General features: G+C 46.1%; 1 protein-coding gene across 1 annotated transcript in view; it reads left to right on the top strand.

The window, feature by feature from the left end:
- GRTP1 (growth hormone regulated TBC protein 1) overlaps window positions 1-12,868 on the top strand; it is a 31,023-nt gene extending 18,155 nt beyond the window's left edge. The window contains exons 6-8 of the mRNA XM_084495487.1: window positions 10,587-10,759; window positions 10,872-11,057; window positions 12,368-12,868. Of these exons, the coding sequence (XP_084351613.1) occupies window positions 10,587-10,759; window positions 10,872-11,057; window positions 12,368-12,457 (449 nt within the window). The 3' untranslated portion in view covers window positions 12,458-12,868. The remainder of the gene's footprint in view (window positions 1-10,586; window positions 10,760-10,871; window positions 11,058-12,367) is intronic.
- Window positions 12,869-12,880: the final 12 nt, after the last annotated feature.

Here is a 12,880-nt window from a genome sequence, read left to right as displayed (position 1 = left end):
GAGGCATCCAGCTGAGGTACTGACGTTAGAAACACGCATGCTGGCAGTTCTGCTGCTGTCAGTGGTGAAGGGGATCAGAATTGCTAACCTGCCTGTGCCCCTTTCTCCTCCAAAATCAGCTTTAAGAGAGTTTGAGGTACCCCTTCCAGCTCGGGTTACCTCAGCAAGAGCCTGAGTTAGTAGGGTGAGTCTTCTATCTAGGGAAAATATTTGCACTGGGGAATGCAAGGCTTCGTTGTCTCAAAGCAGCAGCAAGTTTTCTCTTTATTCTGCCAAAAAAATCACATGACAGTTCTCTGTCATAACGGTGATGATTTCTCTACATACATATTTCTTTTTATCCCCACTGCCCTCTCAGCTCGTGCTTGAATTGTACGTTTATGAAATGCAGAGCATGATGGATAAAATAATCAGCATAGTTTCAAAGCCATTATGTATGTGAGAGAGAGAGGAGACAGACTATATGCATAAAGAAACTGTCTCAGATAAGTACCACCCTGGTGTTAATAGTGCAGGGTACAGCACATTTCAGTTTAAAGCCCTTCAGTTACCTCTTGGGAAAGCAGAGAAGTGCTGTGTCCTCTCCAGGTCTTCAGAGGGAAAAGTAGCAGTCAGTTTCGCTGGGTGCCAACAGTTTAAGCCAATCCTTTTCTGTCAGTTTTATTCCTGTGGCTCTCTTCTTGATCTGTTTGCATTATGATCTACACCTTTTCTTCTTTTGCTGCGATAGATATGCCTCCAGGTCACGTCCTCATTTTCCAAGTATTCCTGTGTCACTGCAGTTAAATTGGGGGCGATTTAGGACAGTGTGGAAATCCCTCTGCTCTCTGTGGTGCTGCTGTGAAAGCTTCCTTGCCCCTGCCCGCACACGTGTAATTCCACTCAACACCTGCATACTGGCAGGGTTTTTGGTCAGCAGGTGAACCAAATAAGCCAGAGATTGTGCCATCTATTGAAAAACGTAGTGTGTGACATGTAAAAGATTAGAGCAGCTTTTGGGGGAAGTGACAGAGGGCTCCCCCAATCCACAGCTCTCCTCCCCAGTCTTACTGGTCTTTATCCCAGGGAGCGGGATGTGCCACAGGGTACGATGGAGGTGCGACTCCTCCACCCCCTGCCAGAAGGGGACAGCTGGTGATGGGACCACATAAGTAGAAGTTTTTCTGTCTGAATCATCCCACTACGCCCAGATGGGGTTGGTGCAGCTCTAAGAGGGAGCCAGCAGAAGTTAAAGGGGTTTGCTGGTGTGTAGGGCTGTGTGTACGCCCCGCATCTGGCTGAGCTCAGCACTGGGCAGCGCAGCTGAGCGGAGCCAGAAGGATTTGTGCTTCTGCTGAAGGCCAGCCCCATGCCTGGTGTGGCTGTCAGCTGCTCAGCTGGGGGTTTGGAGGGATTAGGGGCATATCTCATTGAAACACACCATGGGGGAATGCAGCTGCTTGCTTAACTGAAGTTTTGGGTGCTACCAAGATCCTTTTATTCCTGGGTCAGTCAAAACAGGCCAAGCCGGAGCAGACAGCGTTGCCCAGAAGAACCAGTGTGGCTTCAGTTCAAGCTCAGAGAAATTGTGGCTTTGCAATTTCTGCGTGGTGCATCTCTGCTGTTGCTGTTCTGCTCATAGCTTTACTTCTTGCTGAGAACAATTTTTGTTCTCATGAGGAAATATATGAGGAAATACTGGGGGGTTGCTTTAGAAAGTAGCAGGTAGGAGGTAACGTATGACTGTGGTACTTTGGTATGTAATTTAAGGAGCATATTTGCCTTTTTTTTTTTTTTTTTTTTTTACATTTATGATTAAATGGTGAGTTTAAGAGAGGAAAAACTTGATGGTTTGAACTCACTTCAGCATGGCAGGCATTATATATATCAGTATATATATATCTCGGAACATTTTTTTTTTATTATTTTCACTTGTTTCACTGGGTTTGTATTACTAAGCTGCTTCAGTCAAACTCTTCTCTTGCAGTTTGGTCTCTGTTCCCTTCATAGCCTAAAAATGTGCACTTATTCCAGTTAGATTTTTTTTGTAACATGCTCAAAATGATATTTTCCCCCCCCCCCCCTCTAGTGGGAGTATTGCTAGTGCCTTGTGCAGTGGCATTATTTCTCTCTTTTCACAGCTGGAAGTTTTTTATTTGAGAGAAGAAAACTGTAGGATCTCCTCTGCCTTTTTTGCTGGGTCGTTTTGAGCTGTGATTTTGGGAATGATGTACATGTATGTACTACTGTCCTCTTGTTGCTGACAGCTGTTTTCCTGCAGCTTATAGGCATTTATAGCACCTTTTGGCGAACTGTTTGCACACTCTTCTCTGGGTATTTTTGTTAAATATCATCACATCTCTCTGCCTCCATCCCCAAGTAATCCAACCCTTTCACTACATTACTCCATTGTGCCCTGTGTGTTGACGTGGGACAACACCTCCCAGGTTAGTATTGGTAACAAATACCAGCTTGCTCTTCTTCTCCAGTGTTGTTAACAGAAATCTTAAATCAGATTTAGCCTACAAGTCTTCCTCAAGGAGGTCCAGCAATGTTCCTTCAGCCTGGAATTGTTTTAGGTGACTTTTTGGGGAGTTTTTTTTCTTTAAACTTTCGGCGTAGTGCCTGGTTGTGTATCAGTTACTAAAATAAGGATTTTTGAATAACGAAAGAGTCACACAACTGGTAGACTGCAGTGAGCATTATCTGCAAGAACAAAAGGTGCAGTGCAAGATATTGCTTCGCTGTGTAGCTTAGCAACTGCTGGTTCAGGCACATGTCTGCGTCTTCAGATAAGTAATAACTAACACATCCCTGTTTTGAGCTGGCTGTGGTTCTCAGTTGTGTCAGCCGTAGACTCGCAGGTATTTTTGCAGAAGAGACTAGGCACAGGAAGAGACACGAATATTTGAACTGAATAATAACATAATTGCTCGCCCAACTCTCGTGCATCCTTGTCTTCCCCTTGCTCAGTGTTAGGACATTCTTTCAAGTCCCATCACACAGACTTCAGGTTTCGAGGGAAGAGTCACTTGAGAAATACAGAATGCTCTACTGCCTACGAAGTATTGCTATTCAGGCTGCTTGCTTGTAGTTCCAAGTGAGCATGTATTTGTTTCCTTCCTGAATTGAGCCGATGAGGTTGCTGTGGTTGTTCAGTCTGGAAAAGAGGCGGCTCAGGGGAGACCTCATTGCTCCCTGCAGCTGCCTGAGGGGAAGCTGTGGGGAACTGGTGGTCGGCCTCTTCTCACAGGTAAGCAGTGACAGGACCAGAGGGAACGGCCTCGGGTTGCACCAGGGGAGGTTCAGGCTGGCAATGAGGAGCCATTTCTGCTCAGAAAGAGCAGTCAGGCACTGGGACGGGTTGCCCAGGGAGGTGGTGGAGTCACCATCCCTGGGGGTGTGCAAGGAGAGGTTGGGCCTGGTGCCTGGGGACATGGTTTAGTTGGTGATACTGGTGGTAGGGGAGTGGGATGGTTGGACCAGATGCTCTTGGAGGGCTTTTCCAGCCTTAATGATTCTGTGGTCACATCCACCATGAGGAGAGAGGAACGCTTGGCTGCTAGGCTGGGTAAATAGGAGCTCTGAAGTACGAGACTGACACATTCTACTGTTAGTCAGCAGCCACGATGAAAGGATTCATCTTTGAACATTAGAGGTCAGTTGTATTTATCCAGGAATTAAGCATGCAGTGTCCTGATAAGCTGAAGGTGGAACGCAGGGGTCATCCTGTGTGTATATTTAGAAACCTTGATAAGCCTGAAATGCTTATTACTAACAAATCTGAACTGCTGTGCCACTTGGGAGACTTGAGCAAGCAGGAAACGAGTAACTGAGGTTTTTCTGCTTTTACATGATAAGTATGCTTATGCTTTTGGAATAATTTTATTTCCTATATGCATCTTATTCCTTGTAATTCATAAGCCTCGTCAATAAAAATAACGCTCAATATTTAGCATTTGGGCTTTAGGTAGCTGGGTAGAAGTCCGACAGTTTTGTCTAAACCACAGGTTTCTTGTGTATGACCAGATGTACATGTTCTCAGCCTTACTTCTGTGTGGGGACGTGCTACATTTTGGCTACCCACCAGAAGAACCCTTAGTGTTTTAAAATGCTCAAGAGGATTGCATTATTCCTCAGCCTGGCTGTATTTACACCGTGGAAGCAGGACCTAAATGATTTATTCCATCCAAAAAGTCGAGCCCATCTCTTTTCTGCTGGCAGGCAAGCCCTGTATTAATAGAATTTAATTATGTTAAACCTTGAGTTATCTTTAATAGTCCTTCCGTGGCCCTGCTCTGAGAGGGGACTGCAGCCTTCGGCTATCTGTGCCAGCCGTGCTGTTTGCCTCTTTGTCTCCCCAGTCGATCAAAGTTTCAAATCCCTTTCAAAAGCCACCGGCAAAATAAAGTTTTCAAATGAAATCTTAATTTGGTTAGGTTCGATTAAAGGCAGAACCGCCTGGCTGCTGATAAAGCAGGAAGGTAGGTAGCAGTGGAAATAAAGGAGCAGGGGGTTGGGGGAAGGAGGTCCTTTTTAAAATTTTTTTGGATGTGTAAAAGCCAAGCCTTAATGCACAGCAGTTCCTTAAATTTGGTGCCTGATGTTTTATCCAAATAGTCGTGTTGGTGGGGTGTTTTGGTTGCTTGTTTTCAGCCCGTGCTTTCCTTGTGAAAGCATTAACGTGCACGTGTAGTGTTGAACCACTGTTGTTTTGACAGAGCTGTCTACGTATTGATTAAAGGGATTGTGCTGTTTTAACTCTGTGATTAAAGCAGCAGAAGCAAAGCTGGCGAATAGCTCATTTCATTCCTCACAGCATATATTTTTGACCTTCTGATGGTCAGCAGGGGCTCTGCGTGTTCATTTTCGATGATGCAGCCTTCCCGGACATCTTATTTGGACAGCAAAAAGCATAATATAAATGCTGACAAATGCAAAATGGGGTTGTGGGTGCTTGTTGTAGATCCTAAGACACAGTTTTGTATTTCAGCTTGTAAATTCCTCGAAAATGGATTAGGTGGAGTAGACAAATACATGTGTTAGATACCAAGGCTCGTGGAGTGAGGTTTGTAAGTGGCCTTGCTGGACAAGAAGCCAGCTGAGCAAACAGCAGCATTGCTGCCCGTGCCCCCTGCTGCAGGCTTGGGGCTGTGAAAGGCCCCAGACTTGGTTGGAAGAGAGACCCTACCACTGCTAGTAGCGTCTTTGAGCTGTGAATTATAAAACCACAGAAAGGTTTGGGTTGGAAGAGACCTCAAAGCCCACCCAGTTCCACCCCCTGCCATGGGCAGGGACACCTCCCACCAGAGCAGGCTGCCCAAAGCCCCATCCAGCCTGGCCTTGAGCACCTCCAGGGATGGGGCAGCCACAGCTTCTCTGGGCAAATCACTTTTTAATCTGAATGTGCCTCATTCTAACCGGTAGCTACTGCTACTTGTGAAGACTTTTTCCTCTGTCGAAAAGCCCATAATGTCTGGGGTGTTTCCTCTGTGAAGCAGTCGAGTTTGCTTTTCATATTCCTTGGATAAACTCTCTAAACAGAGAAGTTCCTTACAGAGCTCAGTTTCTGTGAGTAGTGTTTCTAACCCTTTGTTTCTCATCCCTGCCAGTCCGTCAGCTTCCTGCCTTAAATATCAGAGCTGCTGCAGTGTTCTGACTTCAGTTTGGTTCGTGTCACATACAGAGATAACACACTCTCTTCTTCAGCACTGAATACATCCAAGGATTACTTTAGCTTTTCCTGAACTAAGACCTGCTTATTCAGGATTTATTGTATTTGTAACTTAAGATGTTGGGGAAAAAAATATTTTTAAATTGCTCAGCTACTGCGAGCTTTGATATTATTTCAAAATACAGTGAAAAGCATCAGCTACATTGAGAATATGTTTATGGAGGGACGTGTGCTTTGGGAATAAGGGAGAAACCATAAGGAGAAACTCCTGTGCAGTGCCCAGCAGTATCTGTTGTCTCCCTAAATGTTTAAAAACTGATGGCCTGTTTAGTTTCAGAGCTGCTTGGGAAATATTGCCTCGTGTTTTCCATGTGTTTTACCTTCAGAAGACTGAAATGCAATACTAAATTTTCAGCTTATGGCTGGGGGAGAGGTACGCCTCCTCTCCCGTTTGTACCTCTTGCAGGTTTAGTAGGACCTGTCGCTTCAAGATTAAAATTAATACGCGTTAGCTTCCTCAGGCTTGAAGTAAGAGGATTGTGGATTTCATGCTGTTCAGACTGAGGTGTTGGATTGGTTTCCTTCTCCAAATATCATGCTAGAGCCACGTGTGCCTGTTCAGCTTTCTATTTAAGCCTCCTGCTTCTGTCCAAGTCTTTTAAGCGAGGGAGTTCCCGTGGCGTGACTGCAGCATTGTTGTGAAGAGCTGGAGAAAACGTGGCTTGTTTTTGAGCGTGAGATGATGAAAGTGCTGTGTTTTGTGCTGAGGTGTCAAGAGTAATCTTGTCAGCGCAGTGAACTGATAACGTAGTTCCTCTCCCTAATCCCAGCCAGGAATCACAAAAGCCAGAGACCAGGATCCTCCTTCAGCTGCAGTCGTGTAAGACTTGGGATAGGGTTGCAAATTCATACCTGAGTGTTCATCCCCTCTACACGCACGGTAAGCAGTTGTGGCAACCTGCAGCGTTTGCTCACGAATTCCCCCTCCATTGGAGGAAATGGAGGTAAAAGTCTGTCCAAAACCTCAACTCCCGGGACCATCACCCCACCTGGTGAGCTGGAGTTGTTGGCGTGAGTCCGAACGAGATTGCTTTGGTAGCTGGAGCTTCAAACTGTGCTTGTTTCTAATGATGCACATGTCATTATTGAATGCAAGATGGTAAAATTAGTATTTAAAACAAATCTAGGCTGCTGCTTTTCCCATAGCAAGAAGGTCTGAAAGTTGCATTTGTGCTTTCTAGCCTGCTGCCAACTTCATTTTTCCATGTCCAAGAGGTTGCACAAGGAGTCTTTGCTCCTTCATATTTCACCTTTGTCTTCTGTAATGTCGGGAGGAATATTGGTTTTGCCTTTATTTCCATTGTCGTTATATTTAACCAGTGGGAGCTCCTGCACCTGCTCAGATTTGCATGGTGCTGCAGGAGATGCAAATAAGAAGCCAAAAGGCCATTTCCATCCCACAGCACCCATCTTCCAAGCTTGAGATCAGAAGTTTTGGTTCACTTTGGTTCAACGGAGTAAAAGCTCCAGCTTGAGCCTGTTTTGGGGCGTTGCTCACCCTCCCCCTGGAGGACAGGGAGCTTGTTTTTGACATGACATGGGTTAAGAGCTCAGCTTGCCATTGAGCCACGTATCTGCAGGATATCGCTTTGGCCAGGACATCGGCAGGGGGTCACTGTGGCCTGAGGTTGCAAAACGAATTGGCAGTACTCTTGGTTTTCCTCCTTTTCCTGTTGTGACTTCTCTTATTTCCTCCCAAACATGTGTTGTCCAGCTCTGTATGCAAAGCTGGCGATACAGATCCTTACAAACCCCCCCTGCACCTTTCTGAACTGTCCCATGGTCGAAATAAAAGGGTAGAGCATTGCCCTTCCCTCCTGGGTAAAAAGAGGCTGCGAGTTGCCAACGGGGAGAATGAATGGGCTCCAAAGGTGAGGTGGGACTGCTGTCGTCGTCTGGTTTGACTTAACTGATGGGATTCATCGCGTGCCTGCTGCGTGAAGTTCATAAATTTGGTTGTGATAGCGTTATCAGCCTCCTCCTGCAGCACGGAGGCCTTTTGGGTGTTGAGTAACGGTGTAAAAATGAGCATCTGGGGGGAGAAGGACGACTTTCAAAGTAAGGGAGGGCAACGCTGGGTGGCTCTTCTCCTCTGCACTTGTTGCCTGGAGTCCGTGGGGATGGCTGAGGGTCTGCAAACGGCACCCGAGAGGTCGCTTCTCGAAGAACTGAGTCTTCAAAAATGGTAGGATTTGGCTTTTTTCCCTCCTTTGGCTCCCGGGGACATTACGGGTACATTGCTGCGGATGAAGCGCTTCACGTGGCTCGTGCCTGTGAGAAAAGTTAAAATAGCCAATCCTCAATTCCTCCCTTTGGTTAAATAAATCGGACCTATAATAAATAAATCATCGTGTGCCCCAGGCCGGGTTGTGCAGGCTCCTGAAATGCTGCTGAGAAATGCTGGAAGACGTGTGGCAGGGCCTGGGTCCTGCCGTGGGTATTTCTGTAACACCCAGAATAATTCCCAGCCTGCTGCTGCTCCCCGTAGGAGTGTTTATATTTAACCTGACACACGCGCACCAGCCTCGGAGGAGCCTTTTTTTAACTTCTGCAGCTCTGACTCGCAGGGGTAACTCGAGGCTGTAGGAGTGCTGCTTCTTAAACTTTTATTTTGGGAACCGCTTAATCTCTCCGTACCGCAGGACGAGGTCACGGGGTCCTTGCAGGCCTGATCGCTTCCTGCAAATCCCATTAGCGCCGGACACGCCACTGGGAGGCTTCGGGCAGGTGCCTGGCTGTGCTGGGAGGCAGCGAAAAGGAGGCTGAGAGCATCTCTTCACCAGGATCTGTGCTCAAACAGGTTTCGGGCTCAGTGTCTGCATGCCACAGGCAGCGCAGGCATAAAGAAACCCTACAAGCAAGGAGAAAAGTCCCTTCCCCTCGTCCCGTTCCTCCCACAGCAGCAATGCACCAAGGCAGTGGATGGAGCTGGCTCTTCCTTTCGCAGCAGGAGGAGCAGCACCAGGTGATCCAGCAGGGTGAGGCACGGGCACGGAGCAGCCGGCGTCCCAGGCAGACTTCTGGAATTTGATCGTGGTTTAATGGTAGTATGGGATAATTATTTCCCATCCTGTGCTTCATTTGCTGCCTCCCAGAACATGTGATGGGAAGTAATGATCGCCTCCATCCCCGTCACTGCCACCTGACAACTGAGAGATGAAGGGAAGCCATCTGACCCTGTGCTGTTTCTTCAGGGGATAATATCTTGTCAGAGGACATTCCTGCAAACCAACCCAGAGCCATAGATGCACAATTAGCCTGCACTCGTTAGTTATTTGTTTATTTTTAATTAGCGAGCGGCAGCTTGGGGGCAGATCCTGAGCCAGCTCCATTCTGGGTCACAAACTGCTCAATGTTTTGCCGGAGAAGGACTAACAATGAGCATGCTCCTCAAATAGTGTCTGCGATCGGGGAGAAGAGGCAGGACCGCGGAGTTTTTGCTGAGGGGCTGTTTGCAGAGGCTTTAGGGGCTGGGCATCACTGGCAAGTAGGAGCAAAGAAGAAGAGGAGCGGGGCAGGTTTGCTCTTACCACGCGTTTGGGCACCAAGCCAGGTTACAAAATCACTCTGACTAACCACGCTGGGTGCGTCACCTCTCCAGGAAGAGCAGAGCCAGAGCCAGAGCTGCGCCGTCGTGCCCTCCCTCAGGTGCCTTGTGCAGCGGCTGTGCTCTGAGATGTGGGGGTGAGGTTTGCTCAGGGTCCCGCAGGAATGCAGCTGGAGGACTGGAAGTGCTGCTTCCCGAATTCGGGCAGCTGTTTTTATACACTGGGTTGCATTACAGGTACATATACGTCTTATATATATGTATATATCTCATAAAGTGATAATACATTGAGTGATAATTAAATGTTTTAGCTAAGAGGTAAGAGAACCACAGAAAGGTTTGGGTTGGAAGGGACCTTCAAGCCCATCCAGTTCCAACCCCCTGCCACGGGCAGGGACACCTCCCACCAGCCCAGGCTGCCCAAATACCTGTAACCTCCCTGCTGGCTGTAATTTTTGGACATTCATTTTTTTCTCGCCAGCTCTCAGACTGCTGGGCAGGTGCCTGGCTGCGTCCTCGCTGGGATCCTGGCATTTACGTTGTTGTGCAAATTAAAAATAGCAGCCGCAGCGCGTGGGGTGATGGCGCAGGGCACGTGGGTCCTCGTTCCTCCCAAGGACACTCACTGGTGGTGACTTGAAGTTTGCAGTCGTATCCCTCAGGAGCACCAAAAAGAATGGTTTGGGGGTGTGTGAGAGGAGGAAGGAGGGTAGGAAAGAGAAGAGAACTTGTTCTTTCACCTGAAATATAATTCCTTGTTATTTTTTCCTCTTATAAAGCAGCAGTTTAGGCAAAGTTTACTTGGCCAGTCAACATTATTTTGCCAGCATGCCAGTTCACAAACGTGCACAGCACAAACACATGCAGAAAGAAAGGTTTTTGTTTCGGCTTTGAGGTCATGGTGCAGTTTTCTGTTTGTTTTTGGCCTACTTCCTCATGGCACTGTGTGTGCTGTAGCTCTCCAAGCTTTCCCTACAAGCAAGTCAAAGACAACCGGTTAAAGGAGTGTCTCCAGCAGCAGCCACTCTTATGCTGGTAGAGGAGTTTTCTTCTCTAAGCATGCCCAGAACTACTTGTTCATGGAACTGAGGTGCTCGTTGTTCAGCCTGCACCTTGATAACATAAATGCTTCCCCTGTCAAACAGGCTCTGGACTAGCAGTTACATCCAAAATTAAGGAAGCTGGAGGGTGCTACAACAATTCAATGCAGTGACCAGTGATGTAGGTCTCATTTCAATCCCTGTCCCTCGGATAAATCTTTAAGTGGGAAGAGCTGTTACCACGGGGACCCATCGACTGCTGACTTTTTGGTTTCCTCTCCCCAAGATTATTACAGCCCGGCCATGATGGGCCTGAAAACCGACCAGGAGGTGCTGGGAGAGCTGGTGAAGCTGAAAGTCCCCGCCGTGGCAGAGCTGATGGAGAGACACGGGGTCATGTGGACCCTGGTGGTGTCACGCTGGTTCATCTGCTTGTTCATTGACATTCTTCCAGTAGAGGTAAGCGGTGACATTCACTTCTTTTTAACGTGCATCCATAATCCTTAGTCCCTCTGTGGTGCTTCAGTGATACAATTTCCTCCTGTAATCTGGATTCTCCCCTTTCCTGCAGACCGTGCTCCGAATATGGGACTGTTTGTTCTACGAAGGGTCAAAGATCATCTTCCGCGTGGCCTTAACCTTGATCAAGCAACACCAAGCTTTTATTCTGGAAGCCACGAATTTCCCCGACATCTGTGACAAATTCAAGCAGATCACCAAAGGAACATTTGTAACAGAGTGTCACACCTTCATGCAGGTAAATTCTCCACGGGTTTTTAGCTGCTATGAATTAAAAACAACTTTGCTCCATCAAAAAGACAGTTCAGAGAAATGTGTCTGTGGGAATTGCTGAAAGGATGAAGAATGTTTTCATATATATATACACATACATACATATATATAAATTTATATATATATATATATAAATCAAACTTGTTATTTTAGAATTATTATCCAAATCCATATATAGCAGTCCATTTGTATTCTCTGTCCTACAGGGGGGAAGAAATTCCTCCTACCCTTTTCAACTTCTTTTTTTTTGAGGCAGGAAGTCTGGCAAGAAAATAACTTTACTGAATGCTTTCAGTGAACTGTGCATTGATTACATTCCTGTGCGTTTTCTCAGATGAATTGTAATAATAATTATTATAGGATACAACTTGCATTGATAAATCTTCACTGTAAAGCCTTGGTTAGTCAGAGAACGAGAAGTACCCAGCTCTTAACCTCCAGCCTGAAAGCTCACTGCCATGAGAATCCCGGTTCAGAGGCTGATACAAACACTTGTCCTTGAAGGGCACTTTTTTCTCTGCCCTTCCCTTTAATGTCATTATAATGACTGTCTTTAGGAAGTCCAGGAGCTTTTTCTTGCAGTTTCCCCAATAAAAATAGCTGGGTTACTTATTTTCCAGAAGTGTTTATGTTATCTGGGGTGGTTGCTGTAGTGAGGGGGCTTCCAAGGCAGTAACATAAACAATTTAGGTTAGGTTTCTGTGGGACGGGGAAAGGCATGCTCCTGGGTTGTTTTGCAGAAATGCCGACACTGGTTCCAGTGGAGGTGATGACAGCTGAAGGTTTTATGTTCCCCTCTTGAACAAAAACTTAGTTTTCAGTGTAATGCAGTGGAGACTTCTTTATCAGAGTGCTTTCAAAGCTGGCTCGTTCACAACCTCATCTCCAGAGCTGCCGGTTACAAGTACAGAGAACAGAGGGGCCCACGCAGCTCAGCTGGAGACTTAAGCACATAAACTCGCTTTGTGCTTAAGCTTGCTGCACAGTTTTGTTCGGTCAGAAATTTTAAATGAAATAGTGAAAACAAATGTATTGTTCTTGAGATCTCAAAAGCAACAAGGGATAGCCAGAAACATTACAGAAGCGTTTGGTAGCATTTGGAATGTCTCAAATTCAAATGCTACCCAAAAAAAATCCAGGTACCCTCCTCAGGAAACAGAAAAGCACCACAGGAAACATGCATTGATACTTTGTAGAATTACCCAGGATGGCTTAGTGTGTTCTGAGTATGATTTTATATCATTTTAACTAAGGGTTTTCTCATTTTGCCCCCAGAAAATCTTCACGGAACCCGGAACCTTGTCCATGACTACAATCGACAAACTCCGAGAGACGTGCAGGGAGAAGCTGCTTTCTCAGGGATAACTCAGCAGGCGGTCAGATACGACAGAGATCGACACATTCCTCTACTTGCACTGGCTGAAGCACACTTTAAGCTTTCCATGAGTTAACTGACAGTTGACCAATTTTTTTTCCTGCCTTTCAAGTAAGTGTTGGTAACACTTTGTACTGTATGTCAGACTTGATAACTGGAACTACTGGACCTGGTGGTTGTGTTTTTTGTTTTTTGTTTTTTTTAAAGGATTAAAGTGTTTTCAGAGTAGAATGTGATCAAAGTCGAGACACTCCTTTTAAAAAAAAAATCACTGTCCTTGTGTTTTCAGGGCATTTTGTAATGTTAAAAAACAGGTGTATAGAATTACATATCCTTCCTTACTGTTGACTGTGACACCTCGTATCATTTGTACAAAATAAATCTAATTTAATTTGTGAGAACCTGTTGTTTGG

This window comes from Aythya ferina, assembly GCF_964211825.1.
Source record: "Aythya ferina genome assembly, chromosome: 1".
Classification (NCBI taxonomy): domain Eukaryota; kingdom Metazoa; phylum Chordata; class Aves; order Anseriformes; family Anatidae; genus Aythya; species Aythya ferina.
Note: the sequence above shows the minus strand (reverse complement) of the source record. Positions and strands in the feature narration are given on the sequence as shown.